Below are 23581 nucleotides of genomic sequence, written 5' to 3'. Positions count from 1 at the left end.
GGTGAACAGCCCTTTTAGCACTAAGAGGTACAAAGTCCACAGCTTCCCCCCAAAAATCCAACTCAGCCATTTGCTGCATACAACTTCAAAATTCCTCTTAGCTATGCTTATCTTTTCTTGTTCCTCAGAAAGCGTGTGACAACTCGCTTCAAGACTTGAGCTCATGCCAGCCTGAGAGATGTCCCTAACAGATTGCCAATGACAGTGACAAGGACAGATCCTGTTTGTGTTCATCATCCACAAAACCAGGGACCTTTCCCAGAATGACAGGTTTCCATAGACTTTTCTCCTCAAGCTGATGGTCTGTTGATTAAAACAGGGTCTCTCATTTATCAAGGGGCTCACGAGCCCCATGGAACACACACAGCCAGACCTGCATAGTGCAGCTGCCTCCAACCTTTCATACTGCAAACTATGAGAGTAAAGGAGAGGCTCCTCTGGAACCCAGATAACTGGAAACGGTGCCCAGGCAGCCAGAGAATGACAGCACTTCAGGTATACCAGAGCAAGAGGAACAGAGGAGGCCTACAGTTATGTAAGATACTAATGTGATCGATCGCTCTTCTGCAGCGAGGTCTGTACAAACACGGGACGTGTTTGGAGGAAACCTTATTGCCTCCCAAACTCTTTTTTCCTTGCTGTTGCTTAATGGCCATGATGGTTGAAAGGATGATGAAACATACACGACACTGCTTTGCAATTCAAAGCTGGAGATGAAACAATACACAGTAACAGTGTTCTTTTGCTACCTTTCATGAATGCTGCCAGCTGCTCATCTCAAGCCTGCTTTCTGTGGAGAAAGCAACTGTCTCTCTTCCTTAATACCTAATTGATACACTGCTTTTTCTGTGCCAGAGGGATTATATGGGGGTAACTCTTTCCAGGAAAGCAGAATCATTATCTCTTGTTTCATGTGCTCTGTGCTTTGTTCCATAAAGATACCCTTCAAATTCTAACTTGGCAGGAAACAAACAATCTGCTGGTTGATGAAGAAACGTTTTAAACTTGTCTCATAACTTCTACATCCACTAATATGGATGATAGCCCCTTTACCCAACTGAAATCTTGATGAGAGTTTCCTGAACACTTCTGCTTTCAATGTTACTGCTAAGCAGTTGGATGACTCCACCATTACAGGTACTCAGAATAATTGTCATCTGTCTTCTGCAGTGAAGACTATGAAAGTATTTACTAGACATTGACATTATTCATCTTGTACCTCTGTGGGCATTTTACTGAAAGCACAAATCTATTTCCATTGAAGATAAAGGCGCCACTCCTATGGCAAAAAGGGTACGATCTTGTTTACCTTGCAGAACTGATCATTAAAAGTGTGTCACTAATGACAGCATAACATGAAAGACTAATGAATGCAACTCTTGGAACCGATCTGAGAGTTCAGACCTAAAAGAAATGTTATGCAAGATTTTACAAGAATTTCAAGAATGATTCTTCTTAACAGACAAGAAGGAACAAGAAAAAAAGGGACTAGACTCCAGGGGCTGATCAGCAACCAACATTCTTCCTAAACAACACACATTACATTCTTTCCATAGTCCTAAATGATTCAACAGTTTTTTAATAAAGACTGGGTTTAGGAAAGCACTGTGTTCATTTTGTCATGAAAGTACTCTGTCTGAATGCATTATGCAGTTCTTGAAGGTAATTATGCCCTGTCCAGAAAAATAAATAAATAAATAAATAAACAAACACATGGAAACAGTCTGCTTTTTCCAAATACTCACTTCCTTTTGCTTTTTGCCTCTTGCAGCACTGTTCAGTGTGCTGTTTTCTCGGAGAGAGTCCACTGTGTCTCCATAGAGGAGTTTGATGGCACGGACAAGGCGAGCACAGGACCGGCTGTGATGGAGGTAGCAGTGTGGGTGACAGTAGTCAATGTGGGTACATATGAAACTTTGTTGATTGCATAATAGGATCATAACCTTGGAAGGAATAAAAGAGGACAGTTACCTATAGAAAGGAGAGTTACACAGAGAACTGCACAGCTAGTGATAGGGATAGTCAAGCTGACTTCCACAACCTAGCCCAGAAGGCAAAAAGCTCAACACAGCCTTTTGAAAAGTTAAGCCTGTCTGTGCTGAGCTCCATACTTGCAAGTAGTTTACAAACTGACTGGGCACAGCTAAATAAATATCAGTGTTAACAAAGCAGACGAAGAGACAGAGCTGGTGTAGATACATGTATTTAGCTAGTAGCAAGATTAAGGTTGAAGAAAACAACATTCTCTTCAGTTCTCTTCAGAAAAGCTGTTGTATCACCACTCTAAGATGAGGGCTTAGACTAGAAATTGTCAACTATTTAATCATCATCAAATCTGCAAACCCAGCAAGTTCACCTGTTCACCTTCAATGAAAAGGAAAGGAAATGTCTCAGTATGCTTTCAATCAGGAATAAATTGCACCAGTGGTTACGGTATGCTTCCCTTGCTGTGCTCATGTAGGCCCATCCAACCTAGCTTTATGTTAGCTGTCTCAGTTACTGTTTCTTGTGGTGGTGCCATATGGCAGCAGGGAGCTGCAAAACCCATCTAAGAATAAATATTTGGGCATTTAGCTATGCTGAACCCTGCTTTGCTGCAGCAACACAACTATTAGCCCCTAAACTAATTAATTAAAAGCAGCCTTGGGTAAGTCTACACTTCAGTGAGCACACTCAGGCGTTTAAGACCTGTACACAGGTCTTCACGTCACACACAAAACCAGACACTTCGAAGCACTCTGAGGAAAACACCCTGGGTTTTCTTTTTTTTTATTATTTTTCTTTTTTTTTTTTTTTTTTTTTTTTCCCTGACATCTGTAAGCTGTTCACATTGTAGATCACAACTGGCCTTTATGAACCTTCCTCTTCATCCCACAAGCTAGTGTGGAAATACCCAGAACTAACAGAAAGAGGCTACCCCACATTTTCCATGCATTTATTGTCTGTGCCGCTGCAGTCTCCCTGCTCTCTCAAAAGACAGCCACATCACTCTCCACTCTCAGACATTTAGGCTTCTGGAAAGTCATGAGCTTAATTTAGGATAAATCTGAGTGGCATATGTATGATTCTTGTCTTTGCCAGCCTGTTCTGGCATCACATTATTTTGGGGTCAATCAGGAATAACTCAAGCCACTACTGTTGTATCAATCTGTGAACAGAAAATCTGATCAGCACTGTATAGCCTCTTATCTAGCCTCCAGTACACTGCTATAACTTGTATTTTCAGCACACTGACACAGGCGAGGACTTCACACTTGGGGCTGCCATAGAAGAAATACTGGTGCATGCATAGAAGCAACAGGATCCAGTGATCCTTTTGAGTGGTTTGCTCATGACTGTAAAGTACAGCTTTTTGTTTTGCTGCCGTTTTAGTTACCATCTACCCACACCTTTCCAATAAAAATAAAAAAATAAGGTTCTCATGCAATATTGGTACTTGCGTGGCATTAACTTGAAGAGGTGATTTTTCAAATCTTCCCTTCTCATATGCAGGCTAACCACACAAAGTGAGAAAAACAGCTCAAGTTCCGCTCAGTTTATGCCTCATATTTCTGAGTCCGTACACCCCCCTGCTTTGCGAAAAGGCACCATGCCTTATCCTAAGCTGCTAGTTAGGGAGTTGACTATTCTCTAGTAATTCACCTTGGAGTGTACACATTCATGTCTACATACTCAGATTAGTTCACTGGAATTTCCAATTTAAATGTAGTCATTACCACTAGCATTAGCGTAGTGACAGAGAAGCAGGGAGACAGTCCAGGGATTCAAGTACTGGCTTGGAAAACGGGACATTCAAGTTCCCTGCCCTGCCACCTTCTTCTAAAAATTACAGCTACCAGGAACTGCTTCTGACATCACAGTACTGGATTAAGCCTGTTCTTGTCCACATCCTGGAGTAATAGGGCAGCTGAGAGCAGGCTATGTGAAATACCTGGGGGAAAGAGGAGGATATTGACTCATTCTTGGCAGCTGTCTTTCCCTCAGGAAAGGCAACTCAGAAGTCAAAAGGAAATTCTGGGAGGAATCAGTCCTCGCACACACATGCAAGACACAGTTAGTGTGTGCACAGGCAATCCAGCTTCTCTGTGGAGACTGTACTGCACCATCACAGTGGGTCTACTGTGAAGCAACCGAGTTGTACAGTCCTTGGCTGTGGACTGAACCGTTAGATTTACCCACGCTACCTGCATGACAGATAGTCAAAATTACTCAGGGCCCTGCTGGGTTAGATGTGGCAGTAGAAGGCATCAATGGAATCAAATAAAAAAATCCTAAAGTAGGCATTTTTCCCTGTAAGATGTTGTCCTGGTTTCAGTTAGGACAGAGTTAATTTTCTTCCTAGTAGCTGGTAGAATGCTATGTTTTGGCTTAGGATGAGAAGAGTGCTGATAACACCCCAATGTTTTAATGGTTGCAGAGCAGTGCTTACACCAAGCCAAGGATGTCTCAGCTTCTTGCTCTGTCCTGCCAATGGGCAGGCTGGGAATACAGCAAGAACTGGGAGGGGACAGACCCAGGACAGGTGACCCAAACTGGCCAAAGGGGTATTCCATACCATCTGACGTCATGCTAAACAATATATAGGGGTGGCAAGCTGAGGGAGGGGGGCTGGACTGCTTGGGGTTAGGCTGGGCATCGGTCAGTGGGTGGTGAGCAACTGCATTGTGCATCACTTGTTTGTACACATTAGTAGTAGTAGTACTATTATCATCGTTATTGTTATTATTACTATTGTTATTATTATTATTGTTATTATTATTTTCCTGTCTTAATAAACTGTCTTTATCTCAACTCACGGGCTTCACTTTCCCGTTTCTCTCCCCCATCCCAGGGAGGGAGGGGGGAGGGTGAGCAAACGGCTGTGTGGTGTTTAGCTGCTGGCTGGGTTAAACCACGACAGGATGTATAACTAAACTCATTGCCATTAGATTTAATGGTGACAAAAATATGTAAACTGATTCAAAAAAGGGGTGAGAAAAATCTTCTGTAGCTAGTAAACATAGTGGTCACAACAGAATCTCCAGCTCAAGTAGCTTCTAAAATACCTTCTTTCCAGAAGCTGGGAGCTCAGGTCATGCTTTCTTTCTGTTACTGCCCAGTCCCAGCCACGATGGAGATAAGATACTGAGCTGATGGATTTTTCAGCTGAAGCGGCATGGCTGTTTCTCACTTGCCTCACCATATACTTACATATAAAGCACCTATCACCATATTGATAAGCTCTCTTTGGAACCACTCTGATGGCAGGGTAAGAACACGAGTTGGCCTGTTAGTACCGCATCTAGTGAGAAATAGCTCCTTTTCCATTACAAACTAAATATATGAAATGGACAGAGGTAGCAAGAAAGAAACTTACTGCTTTTAGTCTTTTAGAAATGGCAAATAGCCAGTTCTGCAAAGGTCACAGCTTACTTACACTTGAGATCCTTGATGCTACATAGAGAAAGCACAGATTGTGATCTGTTGTTTGGTTGCTGGCTATTGTCAGCACAAAGGTTTCCTACCGAAAACGTCAGCCTCGAGAGCACAGCCAGCAACACATACTTACATGCAGCCACGACATGTTCCGATGATAGTTCTCCTCCGTGCCTGTGCTGCTCAGCACCTCTGGCTCAATGCTAGGTTCGCTTGCGCTCCAGGGGCTCCCTTCTTCAAAAGAAAAATACCCAAAGGTGGTTGTTTTTATTGCTCCCTATGTGCTTAAAGCCTAGGGACAGCACTTGTAAGCCAGGCCAGCCTTGTGGAAACAGACCACAGTACACAGAATATGCCACACTGGAAAAACTGTGTTTGGACACCCCTCCCCAGTCCTGGTATCATGCTGGCTTGACAATTACAAGAACCATTCAGACTGACAGGCCATCTTGTCAGCAGCAAACACTGCTACCTCCACACTTTTTTCTTTAATGGAAGGGGAGAAGGCAAACAAATAAACATCAGAAAGAAATTCTTTGCACCATTCAGATGCTGCAAATGGTTGGTGTAGTGATCTGCATTGACTGGGCTCTGTGTTTAAAAATACCAACAAAAATCCAACCAGAAGTGGCATCCAACTGGAAGTGCCAGTGGGCCACGTAACTGCTAAGCGCCCATGGAAACTGCAAACGTTACGGGGATGAAAGGGGAAAAAAATCCTGATTCTAGCACACTAGTTCTGAAGAACTCAGGCAAGGGAGATATTCATGTGGGAACTGCACCAATACCTCTGTTTCCTGCAGCTATTTCATTACCTATGGACCTCCCACAATACTAACAATACTGGGGATGAACTGTGGTTAATCCTTTCTATCTTCTTGTTAAGTGAACTTTGACTTGCCCACAACTACAGACCAGGCAATCCCATTCTCCACGTTTACCTAATACACATCTTTTGGTCAACATAAAAATGACTATAAAGTTTGGGACGTTACTTCTCCTCCAAATGTACCCAAACCTTCATTTCTGATTAATACCCCTAGCAGAGGGAGCCCCCTTAGTTCAAGTGGGACAGAGATTCCTTCTCATAGGATGCACATTTGGTTTCCATAACATAAATATATTGGGATCCATCTTTTGAAGACTAAGAAGGCATCTGTAAACTGTAAAAATACATGTATATGCCAATATGTAGAAATACAGTATGTAGCACGCACATGTTATGTTCTACATATAGGAACATATATATTGCATGTTGTACGACATGCCTATGGTACCACAGAACGCGAAGCCCATGTGCGTACATATATATATCCTATCCGTTGATACAGACAATATCATATATGCATATGACCGCAGGTATTCGTTACATCATCTGATTTAGGGGTGTGTGTATGTGCACATACACACATGCATGTGCTCCCCTAAAGCCAGCATGCATCCAGCTGGCAGACACCAGCATTCCAAGAGTTCATGCTCTAACACACCGCTCCAAATGGACAACCTGTGCGCGGAGCTGATGCTGCACCCAGGGCACCAGAGGCAGGATTTGAACCGTGTTCTTCCCAGGCCCTACTTCAGGCAGTCCATGAAGAGGACCCTAGTTTTTTTCTAGCCTGTTGGGGTGGGGGTCTTGTCATTTCTAGATCTGCTGCAATAACATCAAGAGTTTAGGTCCTGACTATTTGTCCCCTCCCTTTCCACCCACTCGTCTAAGTTACCTATATCAGTGACAGTGTCCCTGCTGTGGGACAGCTGCAGCTCCTCATTCTCAGACTCTGAGTCCTGCCGTGATAACTTGGTGCTCTTTAGGCTGCCGGCCCGGCGAATGCTGGAAAGGGAACCCCCCTTCTTCACCCGGAAACTGCGGGTTCCTTTAATCTGGAGCAAGCGGGAGCCTCCTATCCTGATCTTCCTGCTGGGAACTGTATTAAAAGAATAAAAGAGGACTTTTTTCCCCTTAATTTTTCCCCATTTAAAAAAAGAAATATATCCTGGCCCGCCCCTCCCACCCAACCCTCTGCTGCCAGCCTGTATTGCAGCATCTTTTCTTCTCCCAGGGAATGTGGGGCCAGAGGCTCCCTCCAAAGCCACCGCCAATGCAGCTCTGTCAATCAGGCAGTAAAGATGCTTTACGGAAATGTGTTCTGCACCTCTTTTCCTGGAGACCTGGTACCTCACCTCAGGCCTTGTCTGTATTTGGAATTAGCCCTTCTTCAACCACCAGCAAGTAGAGTCAGCTGCTCTAACAGAAACCCAAAAAGTGGACAAGGAAAAACTACGATTCACACCACTTTGAATCAATTCCTGCCAGGAAACAGAATCCACCCAATGGATGTAAATTGCAGTTTCCTTTGTCAGCTTCTGGGGTTTTCATTAGTGCAGAATCACCTCTTGCTAGGGATAGATGGCTGAATCCCAATCATGAACAAGGCACCATGGACAAACCTATTTTCTTGTAGGCCTGGGTTCTGTAAACCCCACTGAGCTCTGCAGTAGGATCAACTATTTATTCATACAGCACGTGTGACTGCAGAAGGGTAGTCTGCTTCATGAGGCTGGCACACATGACTTCTTTGAAGTAAGATTTGCATAAATCCATTTCTCTGCATGTTACTCTTCATCATTAGAATGCTTTAGAGGAAACGGGAGCACGTAGATCCTCTCCTTCAGACAAATCAGCAGCTTTCAGGCATTAACAACATCCATTGACACTCTGCATTTTTGATGAGCACAGACATGAAATGGTTCAATGTTCAAAGCACCAACTGTTTGCACTTTCATTCTCCTCTTAGTTCAAAGGCAGTACATGGCAGCATGTCAGTCCAAATGTTGCAACACCCAGTCATTTCACTGCAGATCTAATCAGGCAAGGCCATGTGTGATTGATCACCTTTTGGCATCTTGTTGAGAATGAACAGGATACAGCTTTTTGGATATCATGGGTAAGAAAGTATTTCAATAGAATTGCATTTTGGCTTCTGGATAAGTCAAACGCACCTTTACTCCTGGGAGTGCCCCTAATTCCTCCTCAACCCAATTCCCACTCCACTTCCAGTGACTAACACTCTGGCTGAAGAAAGCTGGATAGGTTTTGAGAGATACTCCTCACTCCTCATGAACCAGCTGGGCAAATCACTGCCGAGTGATCTGAGAAACTCCCTCCAAGTGGCCATGCTGAGTTCCTTAGCAATCACTACTGGTTGGATTCTGCTCAGATCAACCTCTATACAGCTGCTCAGTTCACCCGAAAGCCAAACTATTTTAGGTCTTGTAACTGTTATTTCACGACGTTTGTAGAATCCCACGTTAGCACCCAAATAGTATGTATGATCCTCTGAGAGCCTGCATCTACCTAGATTTAGTGTCTATATTTCAGACCTACCTGGAGCAGATTCTAGACAGTAAACCCGAAGCTTTTGGATAGCTGTTAAGCCACGCCTGGGGTGAACAATGACAGCAAAGTTTTTAACACTCAGAGAGAAATGAAAGGAAACAGATTAGTACTCATCAAATAGGTTGAGATAAAGAGACCTGCCACTGCAGGCAAGAAAAATTTAGTTACAGTCACACAACAACATTTTCTTATCTAGGAAAGAATAAATTACAGAAGATGCCTCTGCATCTGTTATGTTTGGCCCAGGTAGATCCCCTGAAGAATACGCTGTGGCCAGAGAAAATAATGTAATTATTGTAATTTTTAACTAAAACATTATCTTGCATTTATTTAGATTCCAAAATACTTCAAACTCATTTTTTTGCTCTCACATATTTAGGAGTCAGCCTTCTTACTATAGTCACTTTGCCCATCTCTAAAATGTAGTAAACAAGCAGCTTTAGCAAAGGAATACTAAGTGACAGATTAGGAAGAAGGGAGAATGGGATAAAAACAAACAACTAAAACTGCAGGGAAAATGAGTTAAACAGAGTCAAGGATGCAGAAAGTTAATACTGTCTTTGCAAAAATAACTCAAGTCTGCATTATGCCTGCAGCACATTAGCACGTGGAGGCACGCCTCAGTCAGCACGGTCTCTAAGAATGGGACAGTTAAAATTTTCCAGCAGCACCACATGCTTGTAGGCTTTCTGCCACTCAGGTAATGCCCCAGTGGATGGGACTGCTGCCTGAGAGGCTGAAAAGTGGTAGTTAATAGCTATCTTCAAATAAAGAAGGAATGAATGAAGGAACTTTTTCTCATCTAAATAGCTGGAGACATCTTATCCCATGGATCTTAGACTATGAGACAGATCATAGGGCTGTTTGCTTCTCTGAGCTGCCAATATACCAGGAGTACAAAACATTAGGTCGAGTGTGAATTTAATCTACTTGACCTTTCTTAAGTGGACACCTAGCTGTCTTCACAGAAGTAACCATCCCACCTGACACACAAATCTGGAAGCAGTTTTACACCACATGAATTTTGGAAATGTTTCTAACACTTTCTCCAGTAATTGTGGCAGGATCAAAGCTGAAGACAACACAGGCTTTATCCAAAGCCCTCTGAATCATCAACACACATTACAGTTCCTGAAGGATAACCAGCCACAGAATTCATTCTTTTCAAACAATCATAAGACATTTATCCTTTTAAAACAATCATTAAAATTATTATTCAAACATCTGCATCTTCATCCAGCTATTACAATACAGGATTTAAACAGTTCTAGAAAACATGTTAGAGGGAGAATCGTGTACAGGTAACTATCTGGCAGTTTAGCCTCTAATTGCAAATATGAACAATGACTGTATATTGTATTGCAACACTTGTACCATCAGATAGTATGTGAGTTTTGCATGAGATGGCTTAAAAATGGAAACAATCTGCTGTTCTCAGCAAACACAGTGAGCTTGAGGTTTGCTTGTACAGTATACAGTATGTTGGTAACATTAATCTGCTAGCCATCAAAAGCCACATAAGTGTGTGTTTGTCATGTGGTAGCAAAGAATTTAAGAGATCAAGTGATCACCCACTAATTCTGAGATGCCATGACTTTCAAACCAGTACAGATTTTCACAGAAAGATCCCAATCTTCTCTCCTATCTGTGATTTTCCCCAAATTAATAATAATAAAAATGTAATCAGAATAAGAAACAAAACCACCTTTGATCTTTATTTTTAAAGTGAATCAAATAATGATGCTTCTAACAGCATTCCACTGAGTTACAGTTTCAAATAAGGGATCCTCCTTTTTAGAAAACTTGCAATGCTCTTATTTGGTTTCAGTCATGGCAGTGTTTTGTAAAATTTCAGATCTTTGCTTCTCACATTTGTCATATTGAAACCTGAAGGCCAGAAGCATCTCAGAAATGATTCAAAGCCACGTGACTCCATGGCCCCCTGCTTTTTAACACAGTCTATGCAAATGAAAACATAAAATCAAGCGCCACTTCACAAGCCCCGAGAATACAAAAGCTTTGTTGTGCCAACAAACCTTTTTTCTCCTCGAAGCCAGCCTCAGATTTGAGGGTGTGGCTGCTGCTGTGCAGGGAATCCTTTGAATCTTCATTTTCATCCAGGACCCCAGCAAAGCTGATCTTTCTTTCATACCTGTGCCGGTCCATCTCAGGGTCCAGACGCAGTCTGCAGCTCTCCAGATCCTGTTGGCAGCATGTACACCACACAGATGTGCAACCAGTATGAGCCACCATCTTTTTCACTACAACCACAGAAACTTCAGTAAGAATTGCTTCAGACAGGTATTTATTTCTGGATGGTCCAAAACAGTTACTCTGGTCAAAATTCTGTAGGCTCAAGAGGTTTCCTATTGGAGTTTATATTGTAAACTCCTACAAAATTTACCGGGAGCTGCCTGGCTGGTGACAAAGTCTGTTACTTCAAGAGTTGATTTGTTAAAAAAAGAAGGATTTTCTCAAACATATGTTCTAGACTGAGCTATGATGAAATGGATTAGCTGATATTAGCCAACTAATGCCAACTGGAGGTCCCAAACAGTTTGCAGTCAGCTTTGCATCTCCATGGAAAACGATCATAAATGACTGACAGAAAAGCTAGCAGCTATTTATAATATGGGAAATATTTTGACTTTGCTTAACAACAAAAGCTGAGATATAAAAAGGCGGTTGCCTGAAGTAATGGTTTGTAGTATCTCTGGCATTGAAAACATCTATGTAAATAGTTTAGAATGTATTGAACACAAACAACTTAGGGTACGAAACAAAGGCTAAAGCAGATCACAGGCTTTTACCCTGAACAAATCTGCCTGAATTACAGCAGCTTCAGAAATTACCATGCATAAATTAAGCTGTAATAGTACTACAGGTATATTCCTAGGGCAGAGATTCCCCTCCCAAAAACGTTTAAACACATTATTCCTCCCTGCTGTTTGTCAACATGCACACATTAGAAATTGCTGCCCCCACAAAGTAACTGACAGAAAGAAAGACATCCTCTCAGCACAGTTAGCCTGACAACTTCATCTATTTTCATCAGCTTCTTAAGCTAAAATGTATGACTTTGTGCCACAGCAAAAGACATGTTCTAGTTATCTGGCTCTACTGTGGGAGCAATACCCTCCAAGAAAAAGTACTCAGCACTAGCAGCCATTTGCAAAGGGAGTTTGTATCTACTCCAGCAGCTTTATTAAAAGGCTCTGGATGAAACTTCAGTCAAGACTGCCTGTCTCTCTCAGAGGTGTGGGTGCTTAAGCCCTCAGGCTGACAAGTATGGATGGGCTGTGGGTAGTTACACTAGTTCACCACAACTAGTTCAGTTATGAATGCTTTGGTTCTCCAAGGCAGGTAAGTGTATTCATATTTATGGAACAGGGAAGGGTTCAGGTTTGACCCAGGAACAACCTTTCAGTAAGGTTATGCCTGCAAAAAGCAATGGAAGTGAGAACTGAATTCCAGCTTTATTGACTGTAACATTATGTACCTGATTCTCTCTGAAATGAAGCATCAGGCCATAAATACAGGGACTTCATTTTTTACTCTGGAGTGCTGTTGGCTTTTTTTTTTTTTTTTTTTTGGTATAAAGTTAAAAGAACACATCTATGGCCATTTTCTTTAATAGGCTCTTGCATAACCTTACGTTTTCTTCGGCCTATGCATCAGGAGGAAAATAATTCCTCCTCCTTCTCTCCCATATATGAGTCTGAAAAGCTATTAATCAGTTGCATTTCTATCTAGTACAAAAACACACATTTCTATTGACCCTCATTACCCAACATATTCTAAGTTTGAAGTCAGCTACTTTCCTGAGATGAATTCTAAATCCTGGTATTATCCTGCTTTTGGATGCTGTTATTTATTACGCGGTAAAAATATCAACAAATTGTTTACAAAGACTCATTCTGAATTTCTCCCCATTTTTTTAGAATTGCCCTTCTTGCATACCTGGGGGCTGAGTCACTTCATCATAGGCCAACTACAGCTTTATAACCCATTTCTGGTCCTGACTACAACAACACCAAGCCATATCAACCTGTCAAGCATGCCTCTCATCAGAAATATTTTATCTAAGTCATCTATTAACAGGAAACAGAACAGTGTGGCTAAATCCTTTGTGCTCACTTAGAAAATTAACTTCTCATTCTCTTTTTTTAAAGAATTAGTCTGATTTCCTGAAGAAATTAAGCTTAAAAGATCATACTGCTTGTCTGCCATACGATTCTCAACTCATTCTGTGCTTACCACCTCTGAAGCTGCTGGCCACTTTCCACACAACTTGACAGAAGATAGCTGATTGTCTGTGTACTTTGTGAAAGAACAGGCTGAAGGCAATGTGGAACCACAGGATTAGACGTAAGAAAATCCACACAACAATGAACTGCTGGGGTCCTGCTATCATTATCATGGGGTCCTGCTATCCATTAAATTAGTTGTCATGTCATCAGTCATTTAGCTTATTATTCATGCTAGTATTTGCCTGTGCCTCTTTTAGTCTCATGGAGGTTTCTTTCATTCCTTGCCTCCGTTTCTTTCCTTTCTTCCCCTAGTCCCCATCAATTCTCGTGGTAAGACAACAGGCAAACTGCAACCAGGACAAAAGAAGTGCAACCTCTAAGCTTCAGCAAATGCTCTGTAAACCATCCTCTTCTCTTTCTCCTAAGTGCTCTGCTCAGTTCTCTCTCAACTGACCCTCCTCATTAGCTATGTAGCACTTGAGCTGACATTTGCTGCAGTCCATCTCCCACACCTCTCAGGTCTCCTCCACAGTTTCTCAGTCTATTTGCTGCCTTCTCTATTTTTAAGCTTTCATGGACTTCTGGTACATACTCTGCTTCTCCTGTCTTAATCAACCTATGTGATGTGCCCTGCCCATCTTCTCACCAGACAAAGGCTCCTTTCTCCCTGCATCAGACATTTCCTTGAGTTATTACCCCATCAAACCTCTCCTCAGAAAGGCACAGAGTGCAGTGACTTTGTGGGCAAGTCTCCCTCTCCAATTTCCATAGCTCACTTACCACAAGAGGCTCAGTACGTGGCCTGGGCATGTACGGGAAGGTCTCTCGAAGGAAAGTGGTTATCTCCAGGAGAAGCTGGCAGGCTGCCATTTTCAGTGCAAAAGGGCAACAACATTTGGTAGGATTCACAGTGCCTAGGGAAAAAAAAAATTCTATGGTGAGCAAGAAAATTATGCAAAATCTTGAACCAAGAGGTGATGGACATTTTCATGTATGGTGCACAATACAAGCTGCACTAAAAAAAGAGGAAAATCCAGACTTCTATCTATGCTACTATTCCTACACAAAAAGGGTCATAGTCATACAATATCAGTCCATGTATTTACCAGCACATGCTACAGTACCAGCATGGTATAGTGTTTTATCATATTTATTACAGTATATAGTGAGGAATCTACTAAACTAACAAAATCTTACAGCATTTTATATAAACCTTCCTATTTAATGTTAGTACAGGGGAAGAAGTCGATAGCCTTCGGTCCCTTTAGAGTTTTATGTTCAGACAAATCTGCAGTTCTATAAATATATAAAAATTTCTCAAAATATATATGGAATTATTATGAGACAGTAAAAATGTACTGTGCCTATTATTGGTTACTACCCTGAGAACTGGAAAAGACAGTCTCCTCTGAAATCAGGCTTCTTCGTTTGTGCAGAGCATCCAAGTGCCATTTAGGGATAATTAAGGAATAAACAATCAGAGAATGATTTGGGTTGGAAGGGGCCTTAAAGATCAAACTACTTATTCAAGTTAGACATTCAAATGCTTAACTTGAAATAAAGGGAGAAGGGAACAGGCTGCCCAGGGGGGTTGAGGAGGACTCTGGGGACTTTCAAAACCCACCTGGACGCATTCCTGTGTGACATGATTTAGGTATTCCTGCTCTAGCAGGGGGATTGGACTAGATGATCTTTCAAGGTCCAATTCCTAATATTCTGTGATTCTGTGAAAGGGATTACCAAATACTTGAAGTTTTGCTTCAACTGATTCTAGACAATCAGCTTCCAGAGTCCTACACTCTGTAAGCAATCCAACCTTGAAAAGTTATGAAGCATTCTTTGATGCCTCATAAATTTGAGGAATACTATTTTGGATAATGAACAGTAAAAAAAAAAAAAAAAAGTACATAAAAATTATTTGTGACAATAACTAACCACACCCATTTTTAGTATTGCCTATGTATAATCTAATTATTTTTTGCAAAGAAACGGCCTAAACCAGACAAATGAGAGGACACTGAAGGCATCAGATAAAAACAGATTAATTCTGTGAAGCTTGTTTATTCCTCTGTATGCACTACCTGTAATGGAGATGGACTTCGTAGGGACTAAAATAGCCTGAACTGTTAAATACAGACGAGATGTACAAGGTAAAGGAATATCAAACTGAAAGTTTTACGCTCCTCAGTCCAATTTCTACAGTGCACAGAGCAGCTTTAGGAAAAATCTCTGCCTTCAGCAAGAAAGCAAACTATATATCTTTTATCTATATCCTGGCTTTCAGGGAAATACTTGAGATTTTATACAGCTTTCTAGACCACAACTTGCTCTCTGTTTTCATGTCTTAGGCCGCCCTGTTAAAGCAGCTCCACGTCCCCTTATGAATGCCTGCTATCAGTGGCTGAACAGACACAAGAAAGCCTGTTCCATCTCTTGATTATGGGAATGCAGTTGTTCACCTTTCGAAAGCCATTCACAGTGCAGGAGAGGAAAAACTTTACGTGCACTCTCCTGTTTTGGATACATCTCCTAAAGAATAAACCAATAAAATATCTGGAACCCAGGCTGCTAGGGTTGACACACTACATACACAGTGGCACATATCTAAGTCTAAGCTTAGTGCTAATACCTTGTCTTGACATTATTTCCTACAAATGCCATTTCACTGCTCCCTCTATCCCAAAGCTGGCCTTGATTCAGTAAGAACAAACTTACAACCACAGAAAATGAAACCAGAAGATACACAAACAGTACTAGCACACTATATCCAATGGCAAACAACAGTACATGTATACAGGCAGTGGTACATTACGGCACAGACATATATACAAATGGTGTCTGGAGAGGACATAATGTTTGTTACCACCTTCACCTACGACAGTATCTGTTTTGACTTATTTTGATTCACAGACTGTGTTAGAATTTGTATGCCTACCTAGACTTTCAGAATCAGTGATTTATCACCCTCCTACTCTCATGTACAGAGACACACACACACAAATGTGTGTATTTTAGTCATCTTGTTACACAGGTTTTAATGATACTTTTTATACTGTACTAAGTTTCTGCTTGAGAATCAGGCAAATACAGTGAAGTCAAGATTTAAAAGCCTTTGGCAGAGCTGTGCCAATTTATATCAGGTGAGAAGATGACTCTTTTCTTCAATGCCAAGAAACAGAAAGGCAGCTAATCCTACAAAAATACTTCGGCAGAAATAACTAGAAAGGATGGGAGTCTGAACCACTTTGGACATTTGAGTGACAGCAAGACTCAATAAATAAATTATTACCCTGCTTATAATTACTTTTGCTACTGTACAGGAATTACAACTCACTACCTATTTCTGCCCCTCTTTTCCTTCAAAGTTTCCCAGTACTCCTATCCACCTGTCATGTTGTACATCCAGGCACAGAAAGAACAGGGAAAGAAGCTGAGGTGGAGGTGAGGGACTGGGAAATACAACTGAGTGGCAAGAAGATGAAAAGAGAAGAAAAATTAAGTGCTCCTAAAGCAGAGGTTCTTACAAGCGGGGGTTCTTGTAGTAAAGGGAGTCTCCTTACTGTCATCTAAAAAGTCTTCTTCCTCATCCTCCTTTCTCAGGCGCCTCTTGGTCTCCTCATCATAAATGAGGCCCAGCAGGTTGGCAGGGCTCTCACTCTCAGCGTGGCACAGCTCGTTGAGGCGGACACCAATTGCCTGCAGACAGGGAGAAAGAGAAAGCACAACGATGTGAGAATTTCAGCCCAACTCAGCGGTGGTCCTTGCAGGCTGAGAAGATGTTCCAGCCAGAAGATGTCCCAGCTCCATTTCTGTTGTCTGCAAACGCAGTAAAATAAAAAAAAAGAGATGATAAGAGAGTAATTGCTACAAAAAACATTATTTATTTCCCTGTTTTTTTCAACCAAAATTTGAAAACTGCCAGATTTCAGGAGATTTCTTGCAGATTGTGTCAAATAACAACAGAAATGACAAATAGGTCAGTATTTAGTATGAATTTCTTCCAATTTTCTGTCTTCCCTCAATATATATGTGCCAGATTTTTGCCAAGCCTTTTCACCAAGAATGTACATTCTCTGTTTGAACAACCATCCTGTGGCTTAAGAATCCAGTAACAATCCACATTTCCTCCATAAAACAGTTGCATACACATGATAAAGCCTGCTTCCATTTACAAAGAATAGATTTCCTGATCCACCTTCCAACAACAAGTTGACCATATGCCCATAAAAGCTGGGAACGTGCATGGGTAATGGTGTAGAGGGGATTGACATAAGGAAGACAGGCAGACTGAATTTCCACTGTAACATTCTCTAGAAGGGCATTGACTGTTTCTTTGTGACTGTTTCTTAGTACCTTTATCAGCATGTAAACAGCCCTTGTGGTGCTGTCAGCAAAGCTACAGATAAAGGTGTGTTAGCAAGAAGTATGCTTTCCTGTTAAGATGCTTCAGAGCTTTTGATTTTCTTTGCTGCAGATAGGTAAAGAGAACACGGACAAGTATGTAAAACTTGATCCTGTGATACCACTTTGCAAAAGAGGAAATGTGTTTAATTACAGAGTTTTAACAAACACTTCCCCTGTGGCCTTCTTGGCTTTGCATAGTTTCAGAGAAAGATATTAAAGAGGATTTCTGAATCTTCTGGAAGTCAGAACTGATGGTCATGCTAGCACTATATAATTTTCCTGTCTCAGCTCAAGTGAAGCAGAAACGAACAGTCACAAAGAAGACAGCATTACAGCTCTTCTTCCTTGTTATTAAGTAGTTCCTGTGAAATTCAGCAACAATGAAGAGAGTAGACTGCTACACAAAGAGAAAAAGGTGGTATTATTGTGGTTTGCAAGCTGATGCCAATAGTTATCTCAGTTATCTGTATATTGTTAAATAAACTCCACGTCTCTCAATTTTTTTCCCTTTTATGTTTCAGTCATTTAAGTAAGAAATGGTCTGCTTGTGTCTCCACAAAGCAGTAATCAATCTATCACATATTATTTACACTGTGTTCTCCAACCTTACATTAAAGCAGTCATAGATCTTTAACTACTGTTGGATTTCCTAGCAAACGGAGAATGGAGAACCTGCACCCCCTCTTTTTTTTTTTTTTTTTTTTTTTTTTTGATCATGACACTCTGCAGAAATGACTGGTTTTGTGCAAAGAGGTGAGAAGCAGTAAGCTCAGTTCCAGCTAGACATATGTACCAGGTACCATGGAGGTCAAAGGGACTCCTCCAAGTATTTTTAATTGTGTGAAATGGCTTGCAGTAAGCATCAGACCTTCAGCAGGTATGGGCTTCCAAAGAAACTGCAAGTGCACTGACAGGACCAGGCAGGGCAATTGTCTTGATCACATATTGCACAAGATCATGATCAAATAAAATGTGAAGAAGCCAAGCTCAGTTCTTTAGATGACATGCAGTAGCTATGCAGAACTCCTTGCCAAAGAATGACGAGTGTTAACAGTTTGTAAGGGTGCAAAGAGAGACTGGACAAATACCTTGAAGAAATCCACTGAAGGTTGCTAAATACACAGCACCACATCTAGCCCAAACAGCCCTGGTCTGTTTTTAAAGAGTTGGAAGCTAAAAAAAGAGCAAGTATTATCATAAACACTGCTCTTACTCTTCCTTAAGCATTCATATACAGTAAGTGCTGGAGACAGGAAATTGGGCTGAAAGGATCCTCAAACTGAACACAGCAAGGACAAGGGAAGGGCAGGCTGTGGAGTGCAATTCGGAGAGGAGGCTCCTGAGTCCCCATTTTACTTAAACTGAAATCCTGCAGATGACCAAATTACCTTCACATTTTGGTTTACGTTTAAACGTAAATAGAAGAGAAACAAGCTCTTACATCTCCCCATTGGTAGAAGAGCTTAGCTGCATTCCACTGCAGCTTCTGGTTCCTTTTGTTGCCGACAATAGGAGAACGTCCACGGGACAAGCCTTTCTTGGTAATGTTCACATGGTGGCCTTTCATCCACTCGGGCCAGTTGCCACGGTTGCAGCGATGAACAAAACGTGCACACTCAAGGAACAGGGCTGCTCTTGCTACTACAGGAGCTTCCTGAAATATTTGTAAAAATAAAAAAACACTTTAAATACAAATACATTTGGAACAACAAATATTAGAGGATTTTGTGCTTTATTCAATTACTTCACAGGCTTGCCATGCAGTCACACAGACTGAGTGATCTCTCCAAAGTCTGAAAACAGGATCTCTGCCATGAATCTTACCTCAAGCTAATAAAATCAAGGCCCATAGTGACTGAGCAGTCATGCTTAGTTGGACCACCGAAGGGGCAAGAAGAGCCACATTATAAGCAATCTTCTGTTTCACCACCTTTCATTCAAAAACCACATTAGCTGCCACAAAGCAGAAGTGTTTACCTGACACTTCTACTGGAGGAGTGAGTCAAGTTTTCTTTTCATCTCCTCCAGTAAGCCTGCAAATACTGCAAGCACAATTAGTAGCATTGACACACAAATCCTAGCGTTTGTCCCGTTAAGTTTTGCTTGTGGAGCTTGGGAGTGGAAACATGAATGCAGGCTTGCTAAACTAGGAAAAGTGCTGTTTTGCCCTTAGAACAAGCAGATATGGACAGTGAAATCCTTTACTGGCATAAGTCAGTTGCATAGAGAAGCTGTGGATGCCCCATCCCTGGAGGTGTTTGAGGCCAGGTTGGACAAGGCCCTGGGCACCCTGACCTAGTGGGAGATGTCCCTGCCTGTACAGGGTGGGGTGGAACTAGGTGATCTTTGAGGACTCTTACAACCCAAGCTGTTCTACGAATCTATGATAAGTCAAAAGAATTTTGCTGGCCTAACTACTTTAGCAGTACCATAATAATAACAATAACTTAAGGAAGTACCATACAATTTAGTATTGGAACTTCACATCAGGCAGCTGAGCTCTGAAGTGATGGCATTGATAAATTTTCAGAGGGACCTCCCCTCACCCCCCAACTTGGAAAAGTACTTTTCTTTAATGGGTGATACGATATTGAGTCTATCTTGGTTTGTATGAATTGGCCTAGCAGGATCCAAGTTAGACCAATAAAGTGTACTTCTGCAACTCACAAGTACGTTCAAAAATTGACACCGCAGTTTGTTTCCTAAAGGGTAGCTTAGCCTCAGGAAGGAGCTTTCTTCACAGCAGTCTACAGCTGTGTTCAAAATAACATCTCTACAAGCCATGGAAAGTGACTAAAATTAAATGGTCCTCCTCATTTCCATTTAATCTTACCCCTCTTTTCCTGCAATTTTCACAAGCAAAAACCCCTGTGGCCTGCAAGTTTTAAAACTAACGATAAAACAATGTCCACAATTCACAAGTCGGCTTTGATGCTTCCCTAGATGGGATTTTACAGAGCACAAACATGTGTTCTATGCAGGTAGATACTGGCAGCTTTAGTGAGATAATTTAAACAGATCAGCATCTATTTGTAAGGGCAGGTTCTTCAACTATTGTCCATGAACAACTTTAGTTGGTCTGTATAACATTATTAAATAGTGCCTTCAATAGTGCTTTAATCAAAAGTTGAAAGCAAGAAATTTTCAAAGAATGTTCCAAAAATTAATTCCCAAATTTAAGAAATTCTGTACTGCATAAATTACTCCTAACAGGATGGAAGAGAGTCATTCCTTTTAGAAGACAGTCAAAAAAAAAAAAAAAAAAAAAAAAAAAAAGAAGAAGAAGAAGAAAAAGGATTAGGTGCTGTCTACACTAACAAGAAAAAATATGTTAATTGCTTCCTGATGCAACTTCCTGTTGCAACTAAAAACTGCAGATGGTTATTTTCTTCCATCATTTGAATAAAATACAAGCTTTTTGATTATATTTTCTTCAAATGATGGAAGAAAATAGCAATCTTTCAGCAATTCTTTTGAGCAGGATGAACATTAAAGCTAACCCAATGTTCTCACCAGGAAGGCAGAAATCTGAAGTCAGACACTCATCCACAACCAGAAACAAAACTCATATCTAGCACCTTGAAAAACCATTACAGACTGCTTGTTGTCCATAGTAAATATGAACATAGAAATAGGTAAGGACTTTATTTTCTTGTTCTCACATAGCAAAACCTTCACCAGACCTGGAGACGTGTAAGCATTGAAAAGATGGAAACCCAGTCTTGGTCTCCTGTTTTAGTTCACCACTCATAAAATCACAGTTTCTTAGCATATAGGAATCTTGTAAAGACATGTTGTAAGGGTTATGGGAGCACTCAACTACTATAACTAAAGGAGCATATCTAGGATAGGGTGTGAGGGCAGGAAGAATGTGTCCTGGCACAGGAATTCCAAATTCAGAAGCACTATAAAGACCCCGTGCATGAGAGAGGAGTTTCTGAAAAACACGGGGCACAAGCTCCTTGTGATTGCTTACCTGAGGCTCAGTGAAACCTGAAGCAGCAGAAAGAGAAAGATGAAGATGTAACAGAATGGACAGGGATGGATTCACACCACAGAGAAACACATCACAAATGGAGAGAAATGAATCAGGCAGGCGATGCATAGCTGAAAAGAACACAAGTTACCATGGTCACTATCAAAACTTCACACAGTAGCAATACTCTCACATGCCTGTCCCTGCTTGTGAAACCATTCACAAGTCCACCTTTAATATTAGACATACTTTACTGCTTTGCCTTTTGAAAATTATTTTTGTACCGCTTAAATTGACATGAATAAGAACCCACCACTTTCTTAACAAAATTTCAAGTACTCCCAATGAAGCTTTTCAACAGATAACCTGATTTGTACAAAAGGAGCAAAAGCAATGACCTGAGTGGGAGGGAGCAAATACAGAATGGATCTGGAAATTTATAGCATCACATTACTGTTCAAGTACAGCTGATTGTGGAGAGGTTTATGACCACAGAGTGTTTAGGTCCAGGTTTGGCTTCAAGGACAATGAATTTTATAAAACAAATCAACCACTAGTAATTTTCTTTTGCCCTCTTTTATACTCTGCAAGGCACTTTGAGAAAAAAATATTTCCACTGGTCTCTACAAGAAAAAAAAAAAAAAGCAAAATAGCAACAATCTACTTCTGAAGTACATAAAGTAAATGCATGTACCCTCAAAAGCTGCTGTCTGGATAGCTCTGCTTTGTCTAGCCATGAGGTTAAGTCTGGCATGAGAAGTAGCCAAGCACATGTATTGAAAACAGGTTATGAGTGAATTATTAAGCAAAGTCTAGGAGAATTGCCTCAAAAATATTAGTTCAAATCTCTCTGATTATGTGCAAAAACAATCAAGTAAAATCCTTGCTTCTGTTCCCAGTCATCTGTTGTGGGGACCTATTTGGTGCAACCTCTGATTTCCTTCCAGGTGCAATGTCCTCCTGTGGACAAACATTTCTCCTACCCAAACAGGGACATGGGAACAATGGAGCCCACCTGAGGCCTCTGGTTACATGCAGTCAAGACACTGGAAAGCATTCCTGTTCTTGCAGCTTAGACTTTCCTTCTGCCCTCCCACTCCTTGGTAGGTCCTCTCAAACACAACCCTGTGGTAAAGCAGTACCATTATGGCATTTCTACTAGGGTAAGAGATGCACGTTAGAACAGAGCAGATCATACTTCTCAAGAATGTACTGGAGAAGTGGAATAGTGGTAAGCATCACTCTGCTAGATTCATCAAAGGAAAGCTCAAGTTTTCCCATCTGAGTCATTTACGCTACTCTAATTAGGATACTTTAGGTAACTTCTTTATAAAGTGCTAGACAAGGGCCTTTTGGAACCCTTTACAGAAACTTGACCAGACTGAAACATCGTATTATTTGCCATCCAACCTTCAAAATTTCTTTTAAGGGAAAGAAATTCAGTTTTATTATTGCCAAGTCTGGATTTCAGCCAGTGACATAGAGATGAAACCACCTGCAATATATTATCAAGTGTCATTAAATGCTTGCAAAGCCATAAATTGCTTGCAGCTTTATAAAATTCAGTCAAGGATGGGTGGTGTTTCTGGGAAAATACGTTAACTACATGGTTTCTAATTCTAAGAAAATCCTGAGTTTAATGTATAAATAAATCATTATCTCCATAAGGATGTAGCCTTTGTTTCACTACTCTAATTTCCTTAAGTCACCATGGCAAACCTGTATAAACATCCAGGCTAATCAAAGATCTTTAAGTCCGTATAAGAATGGAATTTCTTGTCAAAATATGCATGAAAGAGTATGCTTAAGAAGTTTATGAAAACTGAAACTGGAGTATTTTGCCTTTAATTTTTCAGAGGTTGCCATAGCAACTAGGCTGGATAAAATGAATTAAGCAGCTTTTAATTCACGTCAAACCTGATTCCAACTATTACTTCAAAAGCCTGAAAACACAAGTTAAAAAAACAGAATGTTTTCTGCTGGGTGTGCTCTACTGAAATAAAATATGGGAATTTTCCATAATAGCATACATTGCCATTAAGTGGTACAGTGAGATGACAAGCTGTCATCTTTTGAAACCTGCAGTGCATGCGACTTCATAACTTCCACGTATCTCTAATACTTTGTAGAAAAAAATGC

At 41.0% G+C, this 23581-nt stretch overlaps 1 protein-coding gene across 3 annotated transcripts in view; it reads right to left on the bottom strand.

Moving 5' to 3' along the window:
- Positions 1 to 23581, bottom strand: part of UNC80 (unc-80 homolog, NALCN channel complex subunit) — a gene marked incomplete at both ends in the record, with an annotated part of 126623 nt that overhangs the window by 56629 nt on the left and 46413 nt on the right. For 2 of the 3 annotated variants that reach the window (XM_084289645.1, XM_084289646.1), the window contains 6 exons: positions 1746 to 1943; positions 5549 to 5649; positions 10849 to 11014; positions 13843 to 13976; positions 16623 to 16758; positions 18908 to 19120. In XM_084289645.1, the coding sequence (XP_084145771.1) occupies positions 1746 to 1943; positions 5549 to 5649; positions 10849 to 11014; positions 13843 to 13976; positions 16623 to 16758; positions 18908 to 19120 (948 nt within the window). Of the gene's footprint in view, positions 1 to 1745; positions 1944 to 5548; positions 5650 to 7136; positions 7341 to 10848; positions 11015 to 13842; positions 13977 to 16622; positions 16759 to 18907; positions 19121 to 23581 lie in introns of all 3 variants that reach the window. The other variant, XM_084289644.1, reaches the window with a different exon arrangement.

The sequence above is a fragment of the Netta rufina genome (genome assembly GCF_964035555.1).
Source record: "Netta rufina genome assembly, chromosome: 6".
NCBI classification, from domain to species: domain Eukaryota; kingdom Metazoa; phylum Chordata; class Aves; order Anseriformes; family Anatidae; genus Netta; species Netta rufina.
The sequence above is the reverse complement of the archived record's forward strand: the minus strand, read 5'-3'. Positions and strand labels throughout refer to the sequence as shown.